This window comes from Juglans microcarpa x Juglans regia, chromosome 8D (assembly GCF_004785595.1).
Source record: "Juglans microcarpa x Juglans regia isolate MS1-56 chromosome 8D, Jm3101_v1.0, whole genome shotgun sequence".
In the NCBI taxonomy this organism is placed as follows: Eukaryota; Viridiplantae; Streptophyta; class Magnoliopsida; order Fagales; family Juglandaceae; genus Juglans; species Juglans microcarpa x Juglans regia.
In genome coordinates this window covers 25,154,642-25,170,968 of record NC_054608.1, presented here as the reverse complement: position 1 = coordinate 25,170,968, position 16,327 = coordinate 25,154,642, and the positions used below count along the sequence as shown (strand labels likewise).

Below are 16,327 nucleotides of genomic sequence, written 5' to 3'. Positions count from 1 at the left end.
ATTCTAGTTGCAGCTAAATAAGATAAATAATGTATTCTAAATAACAGCTTCGGAATTGAAGAACCCTAAAATAATCTATACTTTAAAATACTTTAAAATACCTAGGCCGTTTGGATTGAGAATTGATTTAAACTATTTCATTTCACCTCATTTTATTATTATAATTTTTTTAAATTTTTATATAAAATATAATAAATAATTTAATTTTTTTTAAATTTAAAATAATAATAATAATAATAAATAATATTTATTTTAACTTTTATCTTATTTTAATTTATTATTTAAACGACATTTATCGATATATTTAAATTATGTTTAAACAGTAAAGTATTTTAAAATATTTTATAAATAATAGTGAAAAAGTAATCGCTCCAATTTTGATCCACAACTCACTAACCCTGTTTAGTATAATTGCTCCAATTTACCTAATTATAAAAATAAAAAATAATTATAAAAAAAACGTCCAACCAACTTCAACTTATCTGATGGTCTGATATTACTGCAGGTTAGCTCTCCCTCATGAATGCTAGAGATTGGATAATGGCGTACAAAGCTCTAGACTGCATCACGAGGTCGGACATCGAAGCACAGGGAATTGCACCGGACCTTGCAGAGGGAATCCATGGAAGATTCACCGAGATCGTCCGTAATTACGGACCCGCCACTGCTGAAACGTGGCGGGATATCTCGAAGCATATACTCAGCCCGGACCTCCCCTTCTCCTTCCACCAGATGATGTATTACGGCTGCTACATCAACTACGGCCCCAACCCGCCTGCTTGGGTACCCGATTCGTAAGCTCCTCCCTCCCCTTCGTAACCATGATTCTTATTCTTTTACGGCTCTGTTTGTTTCCACGGAAAATATTGTTGTGCAAACAAACTCTTTCCGAAGGGAAACGAAACAAGTGGGCATAATATGAAGGGGCGTGAGGGATTACTGCAAAAAAATACTTTAGTCACGAAAAATTACACAAAAATAATTTTATAAATTTGTTGTCTTTATATAATTTATCAAATTATAAAATTATTTTTATTATAAAATAAATATAACAAATCACATAAAATAAATTTATTTTGTGACTGTTTTTGTAATGTTTTTGTGGTTATAGACCTCTTACTGAAAAGTGCGGCCAAAAAGAACAACGAAGTACACAACGTTTTTAGAAGTTGTTTTTGGTTGAACGGCCTTGGTTTGGATAATGAAAATACTTGAGAAATGTTGAGAATATTTGTAAATAATAATAAAAAAGTAATAATAAAATATTGAATAATAGTAAAAAGTATATAAAAAATAATAAATAGTAGAAAAATAAGTGAAAAATAATAATAAAATAAAAAATAATAGGGAGAGTAGTTGAGATACTCTCACTTGAAAAATTGGTTTGTTAGCGTATCGGCTAAAATCAAGTGTTTTCAAATTATACGAAGGGAAATACTTCAATGAAAAACCATTCTAAAATTTCATTTATGGAGGCTGTATTATTAACATTCGTGTTATTCAGCACCTGCCCTTGTGCATCTGGTGCAGCCAGTGCTCTTATCTAATCGTGAAACACTTAAACTAATGTTTTGTCATTTGTGTAAGCATACATAAATCTGACTGCAAATTTCCAGCTAATTTTTCCCAATATATACAATATCAAACTATCGAACGATGTGAACACGCATATAAGCACTTATTTTTTTGTCTGAAAAAGCAACTGTTTTGACAACGATTTGACCCAAAAAGTAGCAATTTAATGTATTTTTTTTATAGTCTTTTTTTTTCGAATCATGAATTTTGTAGGTGAGCTGGATTATTTTATTTCATTTTTCAGAGATCCATTTTGATTTACGAACTACTATTTATGTACCGTGCTAGTTTTGCATGTGGATTTTAATATTGCAAGTCGTCTATTCTGGCAATTTCGCGGATTGACAGAGTAGTTTGTAATTCATGGCTGAATCTCGTGAATTAGCAACACATTAAATTGTATACTTTTCATATATCAAAATCTCGGTTAATACAACAATGTTAGAGTTCCGGCAATGTGTGTTTGTGTTAATCTAGCTTTGTGTGTGGGCATATTTTTACATCCATATTTATGCACGCATAATGTAATTGTGCATGCTTAGAAAATATACATATTCGTTATGGATATTTCCAAGTGAAAACAAATGTATGAATAGAGATAAATTGCTGCTGGATACTGCATCACCAGGGAAAATGCAATCTTAACAAATATTGGTCAGCTGTTAGTGAGGCGGGGTACAGAGTTTTTAGGTTCAAAATATAAGGACCCCATATCAAGCTTTTATGATTTCCAGGAATTTTCAGTCTCAAACCCTGAGGTACTATTACTACAATATCAAGGTTTTCTTTCTTTATTGCTCTCAAATTTTGGTTATTGAACCATTTAATACATTTGGCTTCCTGTCACTTGTTTGTTAGGTTTATTGGAAAACTGTGTTGGATGAAATGAGTGTAACTTTTTCTGTGCCTCCCCAATGTATCTTCCTTGAGTGTCCATTTGGGGAAAGCCATTCCTCATACCCTGGTGGTCAGTGGCTTCCCGGAGCATTAGTGAATCCAGCAAAGAATTGCTTGAGTTTAAATTCCAAGAGAAGTTTGGATGATGTAGTGGTAATTTGGCGTAATGAAGGGGATGATGATCTGCCTGTACGCAGGATGACCCTCCAGGAGTTTCGTGCAGAGGTTTGGTATGCTATTTTCTCCCTTTTCAAATTGCCTTATTGATGTCATTTATAGATTTTTTTTTTCTTGAATAACTAAAATTAACAGTACAGTAGGAAGGGATGGGGGATCCCAACAAATACACTAAAACTAAAAGTTACAAAGCAAAATATAAAAAAAAAAAAAAAAAATGGGAAATGAAACAAAAGGGTTTTGGTACCATATTTCTTTGGCTTGCGGTTGAGGAAGAGGCTGCCTTGATGGTGGTTGAGTATGCTGGAGGAATACCCAACAGTACCAAGATGTACACTGCAACTATCCGTATTTAGGTGGTTGATGAGGATTAGCATTTAACAACCTAAAAGCTCCATTTTTTATCTTGTAATTAGGAAGTTCGTCATGTTATGTAGATAGATGTTCTTCAATATAAGATTTGAGTAGTTGTTTGAACAATACATTTCTAGACTAGGGAATATATGATTGAAGTATGTTAGATGGTAAGTTGCTAGATTTTCATGGCCTAAGTCTGCCCTATCTTGGGGTAAACTTGCTGGCTTACTGTGGAAGGGTAGCATGTTCTACTGTAGTGAGGTTTTGACATAACTATTTTTTGTTTTATTAACATTCAGGCTTTCTATGTTTGAATATTTGTATCTCTAACATTCTGTTTTCATTGAAATATGTAGGTTAGTTGCCCATGCAATCAAAGCACTGGGCTTGGAGAAAGGGTCTGCAATCGCAATTGATATGCCAATGGATGTCAATTCTGTGTTCATCTACCTGGCTATTGTTCTGGCAGGCTATGTTGTTGTGTCCATAGCTGACAGTTTTGCTCCACTTGAAATATCAACAAGGTTGAAAATATCAGAAGCAAAAGCTGTATTTACTCAGGTAATTACTTATGGAACTTCATGCTCCTATTCTTTATTGAAATGCATATTTTACTCGAATGAGCTCTGGCAGAATTCAGTAAGATGGCATGTATAAGGTTTTTTCAGTTACCACTCCATGGTAAAGAATGAGCCTCTTGTGGAGCCACTTTTCTTTCTTTTTTTCTTTCCTTTTCTATCTGTAAGAGTTTATAGCTCCTATGCTTGTTGCTTATTCAACAGGTCATATTTCTTCTTATAACTTGGCCCTTTGGGTTCCATATGTTACTCATTTATCTTAATCCTTCAAACCATTTTCATTTTTTCAGGATCTGATTATTCGTGGTGACAAAAGTATACCATTGTACAGGTGAAGTTTTGATTACCACTGTTATATGGTGAAACTTGATACTTTTTTTTTTTTTTTTTCTTCATAGTTCAATCTATCTCAGTGTATTTTCAGTCCTGCAGTCGAATTGTGGAGGCTCAGTCACCTATGGCAATTGTGATCCCGACCAGAGGTTCTAGCTTTAGCATGAAATTGCGTGATGATGACATTTCTTGGCATGATTTTCTTGGAAGAGTCAAACATTTAAAGTATGAACTTTATATTAATTCCTGATTATGCTATCTTTTTAATCTACTATGCAACATCAATGATCATTTTTGCCGCTCCATCCCCACCCCCAACCTTGTTTCAACTCTAATTATGAACTATATATGGCCCTATATTTAAGCTTAAGATCTCTTTCCTCGAAGTATTATACTATTCCATGCCTTCCAGGTTGCAAAGAGCAAACTCGATGTATATCTTCATCATTCAAGTAACTATGTGATGATACTTTAGCACTTGAACCACCACGATTAAGAATGTTTTTTTTTTTTTTTTTTTTCTGATAAGTTGAACGTTTACATAAATTGGGATTTCCTGCAATTACCTTTTTCTCTTTTTGCTTGGGATAATTCTAGATGCCTAATTAAAGTACAATGCTCTTTGGTTAGATGTGGAATATTGATTTTCTTAATCCAACAGTCCAAGCTATTATGTTCCCTGCAATATTATTATTTTTTTTTTTATGAGTAAAAAGAAAATTTATTTATATTAACAAAGCAAAGGCGACGGCTAAGTACATAGGACATATCCAAGAGACAACATGATGTTAAAACCTAGAAATAGATACAAGGAAATCATCGAAACTGAGCCCATCAAAGTCTATAGCAATCACCCATATGAACAAAGTACGGAAAAAGAGACTTTGAAGTTCTTCTAGGGAGCGTTCCTTATCTTCAAAGTTCCTACTGTTATTTTCCCGCCAAATGCACCACATTAAATCATGTGGGAACTATTTTCCAAATTGTTGCAATTTGTGCCACCTTCCCGGGCATAACACATGCAATTCAAACTCTTCCGGAGAATTTACCCTTATAGCACTGCAACCTCACATCAAAGTTCTGATCTTTCCTTTCCCTCTAATGCACCACATTAAGCATATGAGAACCCTTTTCCAAATTGTCGCAGTTTGTTGGATGCCATGAAGACTTCTCTAACTAGCAAGAAGATAAACCACCTTCTAAGGCATAATTCATACAATTCGAACTCTGTTGAAAAAAGCAACAAATGATCCATTGTTTCTTTACTCTTTCTGCACATTCAACACCAATCATTAATGATTATAAGGCGCTTCCTTAGGTTGTTCATGGTTAGGATCTTCCTTAGGGAAGCTGCCCACACCAAGAGAGCTGCCTTAAGAACCTTACTCCAAATGTTCTTCTCAAGAAAGGATTGTCATCTTGGCTAGTGATATGATACCCCATATTGATTTATTAGAGTAGGTGGTATATGGGATCCCACTTTGCTTGGGAAGGATAAGTTTTTGCTCTCTATAATGGTTCCAAATGGGGCTCCAATTATGTCATTGACTAGTTCTTTTGGAGTATATGCCAAAATGTGGCTTGGGCCTCCCTTGGGGCGTTACAAGTGATGACCTCATATAAAATGAGTGTGCAGAGAATTTCCCTTTCCTAGAAAGAGTCCACCACATCTTTATTTGTTTTTAATCAGTAGATGAGTCCACAACATGTTATCAGCCCCTTCACTTTTAACTTGACAATCCCGAGCCTCCTTGAGGAAGTCGACACTCTACTAAATAGAAGCACCCTAAATTCCCATAAGCTCAGCCACCGAGGCACCCTTCTCACAAGCAATTTTATAGATTATAGGAGAGGTGTCACTAAAAGCCTTATCTCAACGCCGTGAAGGTGGCATGACCCTGTTTCTTCCTCCCTTGGTAGTGTGCCTCCACTGAGACCCAACTTACCTTTGTTTGGGCCGTCATTTGCAAAGGACCTTGTAACAAAGATATTCCTAAGAGCATCTGCAAATTTTATCCATCACTTCCACTCCTTTTGGGATGATAATGAAACCATGTCTCCTTCCACAACCATATAATGCCATGACATTGTAACAACCATTGGAGTTTGAGCACCATTGTGTGAGATATGCTCGGTTCCCTTCAGGGAACATTTGAAGAAATCTTTACTGCCCATTGACATTGCACATATTTCTACCGTATTCACCTGCCAGCCCACCGTAACTCTTCCCACTGTTACATCCTTCATCACCTTCCTACATCTTTCAACAATATGGAACACACTAGGACCTAGAAGACCTTTGTATCTACCAATAGTTTCCTCATTGAATACATCTTACCCACCAATAAAATTGGGCTAGTGAATAGAAGAGAAAAAGGAATAGGGAGAGAGAGCTATTTCCGATGAGAAGTGCTGGAAATAGGTGTTAGGCATTCCATACCAAGAGCGCTGAGAGAGAGATCTACTCAAGAGGACTCCATGTAATGTTCTCACCTAGGATAATAGAAAAGGCTATCAAAGTGTTGATGATTTCTGTATAGGGTAGGGTGTTTGGGTAGAGTTTTAGTTCTATGAGAAACAAGGGTTGGGGACCGGTCTGGTGTGTTTTGGGTTGTTCTTTTCATGGGCATTTTGGGTTATTAGGGGCTTTTTGGGTCATTTTGAACGAGGTGTTTTCTTGTATACATTCAGTGTACTTGATTTCTCCTTTGATATATAATATTTTTTACTAATAAAAAATAAGATTTCTGTATATTTGAAGAGACGTAAAATTTTTGAGTTTTTTTCCTACTACAGCTGGAACATTGTGATACCCCCCCCCCCCCCCCCCATATGATGTGTAAAGGTAGGTGGTGTATGAGATCCCACATTGCTTGGGAATGAGAAGTTCTTGTTCTTTATAAGGTTTCAATGGGGTTCCATTTGTATCATTGACTAGTCCTTTTAGAGTATAGGCCATGTGGTTTGGGCCTTCTATTAGGGCGTTATAAATGATATCAGAGCCTATCCCAACCAGAAATATGGGACTTGAAATGTGCCACCTACAATGGACTAGCTCGATGAGGATGTTGAGAATTTAAGGGGGGAGATTGTGATACCCCCATATGATGTCTAAGAGTAGGTGGTGTATGAGATCCTACATTGCTTGGGAAGAAGTTCTTGCTTTTTATAAAGTTCCAATGAGGCTCCAATTGTATCATTGACTAATCTTTTTGGAGTATAGGCCATGTGGTTTGGGTCTTTCATTGGGGTGTTACAAACATGATGGGTAATTAATCTTTTAATTTTACATAATGAAAGCGATCTTGAGCAGTTTCCTTTTCAAGGAGCTTTCTCGAACACAAACTCTAGGTATACAAATTTTAAGATGTTCTAGGTTTTAAGTTGATATGTAGCAGAGTCTGTAGCAATGTTTTCTTGTTCCCTTCGCCATTAACCATTTAGACAACAAGGTCAATTTTTGTCAGTATTAATGCGTCAAAGTTGTTACACATAATATTTGTTAACTTTTTAGTACAGAAACAGTGTAATGTATATATTCAAAGTTGCTTGATTAATAATCTCACATTTTTCTGATTTAGGTATCGTTTGGATTCGAAGATGAGTTGAAATGGGTTGTGAATAGTAGTGAGATGAGTTGTGAATAGTAGTGAGATTTGTGAGTTAAAGTTGATGAATAATAATGAATAGTAGTGAGATGAGTTGAGATGAGTTGAAATGAGTTGAGATGACTTGCGAATACAAACTGGGCCTTAATGTTTGTAGATTCAAAATTCAGTGAAACTCTGATGCCATTGCTTTTTTTTCACGATTCATATCAAATGTGCAGGGAAGATGAATTTGCTGCCATAGAACAACCAGTAGAAGCATTTATGAACATTCTTTTCTCATCTGGAACTACAGGTAACCAAAAGTTAAACTCTAATCCCCACAAAGCTTTATTTGTCTTTACCTTTCATTTTCAAAATGGCAAAGTGGACTATTCTCGAAGAACCAATGGTTAAGTTTTGACAATTCGAATTGTTAAATTTGAGTGCTGATCTCCATCCTGCTTAATATAAAAGTAATAGTTAGTACAATAACATTTAATGATTTTGTTCTTTTCACCACTTGAAGTGGTAGTTACAACCATGAAGTAACAATAAATCCTAGCAATAGATGTATGGTGTAATACCCCAGATTGTGTATAAGAAGGTGGTTAATGAGATCCCACATTGCTTGGAAATGAGAGGTTCAAGCCCTTTGTAATGATTCCAAGGGGCTTCAATTATAGTCTTGACTAGGCCTTTTAGAGTATAGGTTGAGATGCGGCTTAGACCTTCATTCAGTTGTTACAAATGGTATTAGAGCCAGGTTAATCAAAAGTGTGCAACTTGAGTTGTGTCACCTATGTGATGGAATGGTCTGATGAGGACGTCGAGGCTTGGGGGTGGGGGTGGATTGTAATACCTTGGATTGTTTATAAGAACGTGGTGAATGAGATCCCACATTGCTTGAGAGGGAGAAGTTCAAGCCCTTTATGATAGATTCCAAGCGGCTTGATCATAACCTTAACTAGTCTTTATGGAGTATAGGCTGAAATGTGACTTAGATTTTCTTTAGGTTGTTAACTATAAGAACCAAACATCTCAAGGCATTCCATATGGTGAAAGTATCTGGATAATTTGGAATCTTGTGTGGCATGAAACCCTAAGATATGCAAGTGAAATAGTGGTAGATTTACCCCAAAAAAGTTAAATAACTTTTGAAAAACTTTCTTGGTGGCTGATAATTGAGCCATTTGTCAGGCAAAGTGTCATTCACATCCCAGTGACTGTGTAGCATGATTTCCTTATAATGGAGTATCTTAGACATATAGTAGTGATGTCTCTACCGTATTCAAGGTATGTTGGTTGCAGGTGATTCTGATCAAATATTTTTTTTATTATGATGTGGAATGTCACCAAGGTAGGCCCCTTGGGACCCACTTCTCTGAAGTAGACCCTAGAACAAGACGCTATCCTCAAGAACCGTATACCAGATCATTCAATGAAACTCCTAGTGGGTTAGGGCTGGGCTCCGACTCCGACGGAGTCGGAGTGCTCGTTTCCGACCTCCGACTCCGACAAGAGTTGGAGCCAAATTGGAGCTCCGACTCCGACTCCGACTCCGAATTGGAGTCGGAGTCCGACTCCGATCGGAGGTAAGAGCTCCGACCTCCTATCGGAGCTCTGACATAAGATCGGAGCTCGACGTGCGCTCGACGTGGCGCTCGAGCGGAACTCTTTCAGAGAGGTTCGCTCGACTTCCGCTCGACATGTCGTTCGAGCGAACCTCTCTGGAAGAGGTTTGCTCGACTTCCGCTCGACATGTCGCTCGAGCAGAACTTTTCCAGAGAGGTTCGCTTGACTTCCGCTCGACATGTCGCTCGAGCGAACTTCTGCTCGACATGTTGCTCGAGCCAATGTTCAATACAACGTGTGCTCGACTTGCGCTCGACACCTCGCTCGAGCGCAAGTGTACAGTAAAAAAAATTTCGGAGTCGGAATCGGAGCTTCTTGGAGCTCCGACTCCGACTCCGAATAGATATTCAGAGCTATTCCGAATTCCGACTCCGAATTCCGATGACTCTGACGAAGTCGGAGTCGGAGTCGGAGCGGAAGTCGGACGGAGTCGGAATTTTCGGAATTTTGCACACCCCTATAGTGGGTAATCAAACCCAGAATGTCCGATCTTCAGTTTATCCCATGCCCAGCTTTTGACCACGAGACTGCACCCTTATGGATCAAGTTGGACATGCATCGGAACAGAATTGGGAAATAAATGGAACAGATTTGAGAAAAAAATGGAAGGAAGTTTGGTAAAAGCAACTTCTATAATGTTTTCTTCTGAAATTGTCACAGCTATCATTTGAGTTTATGGCAATTGCCATCGGTTGCTCTAATCTGATGGAGATAGAAGTTTTTACTGATGCAAGCCTGTCTTTTTCTGTCTCTAGTCGGTTTTTGCAATTCTATTGCTTGTTCGTGTAGCTCACTTTGTTTGACGCATAACTCATTATATGCCTTTTGCCTTAATGAAGGTCCACAATAGAATTGAAGACTGCCAAGAGTCCTGATTGTTCCAAGGGGGACCTAAAATCATTAAAAAAAATCATAAAAGCAAAAAAACTAGTATGCACGGGACTTTGCTTCCAGTCCAAAGAATTATCTGGTAACTAAGCTTTTACAATTTAGATTTTCTCTCAGATCTCTCCCTATGTCAACCACAGAAACCTGTAATTAGTGCTTTGTTTTCTTGAAGGTTAGATGAAGCGGTGTCTGTTTTCCTGGGGAGTAATTAGGCACTACAGTGCCAATCAAGTACAATATGTGAAAAGCATTGATTAAATTCCATACACTGAAATACTTGACTCTGCATATTTCCTGGTGTAGGAGAGCCAAAAGCAATTCCTTGGACCCATGCAACTCCTTTTAAAGCTGCTGCAGATGCATGGTGCCACATGGATATCCAAAAAGGTGACATCATTTCCTGGCCCACGAATCTTGGCTGGATGATGGGTCCTTGGCTGGTATATGCTTCATTGTTAAATGGGGCTTCCATGGCTTTGTATAATGGATCTCCCCTTGGTTCTGGATTTGCCAAATTTGTTCAGGTGAAAATTTTGAGTTCTGTGCACTAAAATGGTCTCAGTCAAAGCTATAATTGGCAGCCATGGAATCATTATAAAGCCGTCCCCAAATGTGGGACTTTGCACGCATATGAGTCCATCAACTTTTTCATTATTCACGCACCAATTTGGGGTTTTACACAAGGGAAGGAGAGGGGTTTTCAGTTTGTCCAGAAGGACATTCCCTTTCACTTGTGCCTTTATTCAGGCATGTTTAGGTAACATGGTTCATTCAAAAAAGATATTTTTCAGCCAAAGATCATCTCATTCCCAAACATACAAACATAAAAGTTGTCTTACTCAATTTTGTGACAAACATAAAAGTTGTCTTACTCAATTTTCAAAAAGCCAAAAACTCAATAAACTAATGTCTAATTAGTATTTTAAACAAAAATTATAAAAATAAAACAGCAGCCACCCTGTGATGGCAGCCACGGCTGCCACTACTGCTGTGATCATTTTTTTTCCTGCTTTATTAGTTTTTTGAAAATTATTTATTATGATAAACATAGACTATGTTTTTCCTATTCATCAAACCTATCAAAGCTTCATCTCAAAAAGATTTTACAACTATTTACAAACATTTCTCTATTATTCATGATCTTATCTTACATCCAAATATTCCCAAATCTTTAATGTTAATTTCTTCTTTCCATTTGATGATGTGCTTGTAAATCTCCAGGTTTAATAGTCGCTCTTACACCCTTAAATAACTTTTTTGGGCAAATATTATCTTATCTTACATCCAAACATTCCCAAATCTTTAATGTTAATTTCTTCTTTCCATTGTGATGATGTGCTTGTAAATCTCCTGGTGTAATAGTCACTCTTACACACTTAAATAATTTTTTTGGGCAAATGTTTAAGTAGATATTTCTCTGTTTATAACCATAAATGCCAAAAAGCTTGGGTTTGGTAAGTAAGTTCACCCAAAAAGGAATGCCAAACATCCAAGTGAGTAGTTATTGACAACCCCTTTACTACATTGAAGCACAAATTGAGTTAAAGAAAGATTCAATAGCAAGAGCGCTCTATAATGGGAGAGCTCTTACTCCATGACTTGATTTTTGACAAGCATGGTGAGCATAGAAGGGGCTTTATTTAGTGGGGGATAGCAAGATGCCCCAAGCTAAGGGGCATAAGAGAGATAACTTTATGACTCCTCAATATTGACAATTTATATATCTTAATTTGTCCCACTTTTGTACATTAATACTGATTTTATTTAGCAAAAAGTAAAACATAAAAAATTTCATGATTACTTTGAAATGATGTTGACAGCATTTATTGTTGCATGTTTTCATATTCAGAACCTTTTTTGCTACACATTTTGTTAGTTCGTTTTTCTATGTTTTCTAAATGAATAGACTTTCTATCTGTCCAGGATGCTAAAGTTACCATGCTTGGAGTGATCCCAAGTATTGTTCGGGCATGGAAGAGTAGAAACTGTTTGGCTGGTTTGGATTGGTCTGCCATCCGGTAGGTTTAAGTCACAATTGTTACCCTTCATCTTTTTGAAGTACCATTTGTGTTTTGAGTGTCACTTGTGTATTTTACCTAATTGAAAGTAGGGTATATGTCAATTATGGGTTTTTCTCCGATTTTGGCTGTTTCAAGCTGTATTGATTATTTTAAATTGTGGTAGTTGCTTTGGCTCCACTGGTGAGGCATCTAATGTTGATGAATACCTATGGCTGATGGGGAGAGCTCACTATAAGCCTATCATTGAATATTGTGGTGGCACGGAGATTGGAGGTGGATTTATTACTGGCTCATTATTGCAGCCTCAATCATTGGCTGCTTTCAGCACACCAGCTATGGGCTGTTGTTTGTTTATCCTTGGCAACGATGGTCATCCCATTGTAAGTAACAAATAGCCTTTTTTTCGGGAAATAAAGGTTAATTAGACTATAGTCTCATGAAGTATCTCTTTAATAACTTATGCATTCACAAGCTAATGTTATATTTGCAAATTGCTTGGCATTGACTTCTACTTTTCAAATCACCTCACATTGAATGTTCCTTAAAATTTCATTGGTAATTGACATAAATAATTTTTATGAGAATTTATCCTTCTTTTTTGTCATACATTTATTCGACGTACTCAATATGATCTTGTCATCTTCTATTATAGCCGAAGAATCAACCGGGGATTGGTGAATTGGCACTTGGTCCCCTCATGTTTGGGGCTTCTAATACACTGCTGAATGCCAATCACCATGATGTCTACTTTAAGGGAATGCCTTCCTGGAAGGGAAGGGTAAGTAAATTCTTCTCCATCTTCAGGATAATTTGGTGTTTAAGCTTCTTGAAATTTGCAGTTGAGTTTCCTTGTGCAGGTTCTTCGGAGGCATGGGGATGTGTTTGAGCGGACTTCTACAGGTTATTACCAGGCACATGGTCGTGCAGATGATACAATGAATCTCGGAGGTATCAAGGTATGCATTGTTCTTGTGGAATATGATTCACTTCCCAATGCAACTTTGTTGTGAAATCGAACGACACAAATTTGGACACTTGGAAAACGACACTAGTTTGATTAACTCAAGAAGTATCCAGGAGTAAATCTTTCCAATTAGAAAAAATTGTGGAAGTAACTGTTTTCTTCATGATTTTGTCCTCATTTTTATAAGATTTCTATCAAGTGTAAAGAAAAAGTTCTGTTGATATAATGGTCCTATGTTGTGTGATACCGTGTCCCAGGTTCGAGTTTTCATTCATATTACTTAAGAATCATATATTATATATAGTAAGGGAGTGAGTTGCGGCTGATGCTTGCAGTAGGTTTTTTCCCAAAGCTGTACTGTTGATACATATTACTTGTTCCATATAACAAGGACTCACTATGCGCGAGGATTCCCTCTATGAAGTTTTGGATAATCCAATGGTGACCTGATATCCCTATTCTATGATCTGAGTATTAGTATTTTGAATAATCTAACTGTCCAAACGATTTGTTTGTGGTGCTTGGTTTTAAGCCTTTTTTTTAGACTGGTGTTTTCTTGTTCTTGTGTTTTTTATTGGTCCATTCACATCTTTTTTTCATGTTTCTTTTTCCCTTCTTCTTCTCATATCTTCAACAAATAATGGGTTGCTTGTAAAAATGGTCAAATTCAAGCCGATAATTTACTTGATCCTTGTGATGGGGATGCATTACACGGGTCCAAGTTTAATCCGGTGAAAGACGTTTTTGCTCTGTCTCAGGGATTCCTCGACATTAAAACAGTATATGCAGTCTTCCCTTACCAATTCCCTTCTTTTGGGCAGGTGAGTTCTGTTGAAATTGAACGCATCTGTAATGCGGTAGATAACAATGTGCTCGAGACAGCTGCTATTGGTGTGCCACCGCCAGGAGGAGGACCTGAACAGTTGGTAATTGCGGTTGTATTCAAGGATTCAGATAACATGGAAGCTGACTTAAATCAGTTGAAGATTCTTTTCAATTCAGCAGTGCAGAAAAATCTAAATCCTTTATTCAGGGTATTAATGTTTGCTCCACATACAGTTGCTTTTCAGATAAAACTTTTGGACGGACATTCTAATCGGTATTCTGAATTGTGTAGGTTTCTCGGGTCGTGCCTCTCTCAGCTCTTCCAAGGACAGCAACAAATAAGGTTATGAGAAGGGTTTTGCGTCAGCAGCTCACTCAACTTGATGAGAATTCTAGGTTATGATGGATGGATGGATGTATGTTATTCTTGATGAAAGCTTGCTTTGACCTGCTATCTCTGTTCATATCTGAAATGATTATCCACAAGGATCTGTCTCAGAAAATATCATAAAATAAAATAAGAACTTATATGGTGGCGATTCAATTTCCTTTTTTCTTCTTTTTGGTGGATAAAGATCTACTCTGAATGCTATTGGGATAGAAACTTTCAACATGTACAGGGATCTGATTTTGCTTCACAGAGAAACACGTAAATGTATTATTTCAAAGTAAATAAATTCAGCACATGGAAAACCTTGCCCACAATCAGCAAAAGCCCATTTTTAGGGCTCGTTTAGATGCAAAAACCATCTCACTTTATCTTATCATTACAACTTTTTTAAATTTTTACATAAAATAAAATAAACAATTCAATTTTTCAAATCTCAAAATAAAAATAATAAAATATATTTTAACAATATTTTCTTAACTTTTATCTCATCTAATGTGTAAAAATAAACGAGGCAGTTCGTCTTGAAAAACCTATTTCTATTGGTGGAAGTCATCACTAAAGGAATCCATCAAGACTCAAAACATCAAAGTCCTTGGAGTGAAACACTGCAACCTATAATTCCAATCCAATACACTACAAGCAAAAGCGACTGATTTCTCAGCTTCTATTGGCGTGACCCTACTCCCGCTGGTAGTAAAAGATCGACTTCATGCTAGTTCTTGCAAGCAACCCAGAAAGACAACAACCTCCACCATCAGCAACTTCAGGCTTAACCCACATTTTAGCCTTCTACACCAGAGGAATGACTTGAGTAAAAGAATAATAAAAAATAATAAAAAAATAAAAATAAAAAACAGAATTTCTCGATCTTGGCTAGAAACTCCTACGCACGATTCACAAGTGCAAGATGCCCGCAGAATGATCGGCCAAACAGGGGCTGGGCCTGCTTTCTCAAATTTCTATTTCTTGATAAGATATTCCAAATTAATCAAGTCTCTTTAACTTTTTTTCTTCCTTGATATATTTCGGAAACTAATAATCCAAAGGCAAAAATGTCATCATCCTCGCCACTTTAATGCCTAATATGAAACTGATAACTACATCTCTACCACAATCACTAAGTGGAGTAATGAGGAAGATTCAAAATTTGAAGTCACAGGTATCAATCAATCTGAATATCTCAAGTTGAAAAAAATGGTTTTGACAGTGCAGAATGTGGTCAAATCGGTAATTGTGCTAGTGTAATCTTAGGGAACCTCTCCAAGTCAGGACCCTTCTGATCAATCCCTGCAGAGTAAACCTTGGTCCTATGCACCGCATCCTTGAAAGTTTCCCTACATAAAACTAGTTAAATCCCTGACTTTTCACCAAGAGTGTGGCCTAAAAAGATTGTTTGCACCTATGAGGTATTAAAGCTTGACCTTGAAGGGAGTGATACCCCAAGACCAAAGTCTTCATCACTTGAGCCAACCCCTTGGGGTTGCTTCTTAAGAATCTACTTATATCATAACATGTTTTTAATGACAATGTGAAAAGCAGGCAAGATAATTTCCAACAAAATCCCCTGCAGTGTACTACACAAAAATCTAACATAATGGACGTTCCTTCACACTAAGATAGCAATTTCTAACCCACATTGATGAATTCAGATTCAGAATCAATACACTTCAAGCGAAATTCCCAGTTCACAGTGCACAATCTAATGAATTCCTCAGGAAACTTTGATTTCCCAAGCACATATCATTACACATTCAACACCCCCCTTACCATACAGCACGCTTCATACCATAAGTTACCCATTACACGCAGTTGAGACCATACATAATCATATCATAGCAATTCACCGTTTTCTGCAACTGCAAGCAAACTTGGTAACCAAATGAAACCCACAACCACCAGAAAGTTGATAGCCATAAAATCATATCATAGATACAGTGAGACAAGCAGCAAAAAGGCTCTAACAGCAGATAATTACAGGGGAAAGCTTGTAGTGGCAAGAAGGTTGCAACTGTGCATAATGTTGGGTTTGCTCTTTTGGAGTCCCACACCGGTGGGTAAAAAGTAAGGAGCAGGCCTTAAGGCATATAAATAGGGTGCTG

General features: G+C 37.0%; 1 protein-coding gene across 2 annotated transcripts; it reads left to right on the top strand.

Moving 5' to 3' along the window:
* Window positions 1–423: 423 nt before the first annotated feature.
* LOC121242854 (probable acyl-activating enzyme 17, peroxisomal) lies at window positions 424–14,381 on the top strand. 2 transcript variants are annotated; one of them, XM_041140844.1, is made up of 14 exons: window positions 424–794; window positions 2,204–2,333; window positions 2,434–2,702; window positions 3,363–3,567; window positions 3,875–3,915; window positions 4,017–4,142; window positions 7,747–7,820; window positions 10,331–10,551; window positions 11,951–12,045; window positions 12,212–12,428; window positions 12,707–12,826; window positions 12,906–13,004; window positions 13,834–14,046; window positions 14,130–14,381. In XM_041140844.1, exons 1-14 carry the CDS (start codon window positions 520–522, stop codon window positions 14,238–14,240), a joined length of 2,196 nt encoding a protein of 731 aa, XP_040996778.1. In that variant the 5' UTR covers window positions 424–519; the 3' UTR covers window positions 14,241–14,381. The 2 variants fall into 2 exon arrangements, with proteins under 2 accessions (XP_040996778.1, XP_040996777.1); XM_041140843.1 differs by having other exon boundaries at window positions 12,701–12,826.
* Window positions 14,382–16,327: the final 1,946 nt, after the last annotated feature.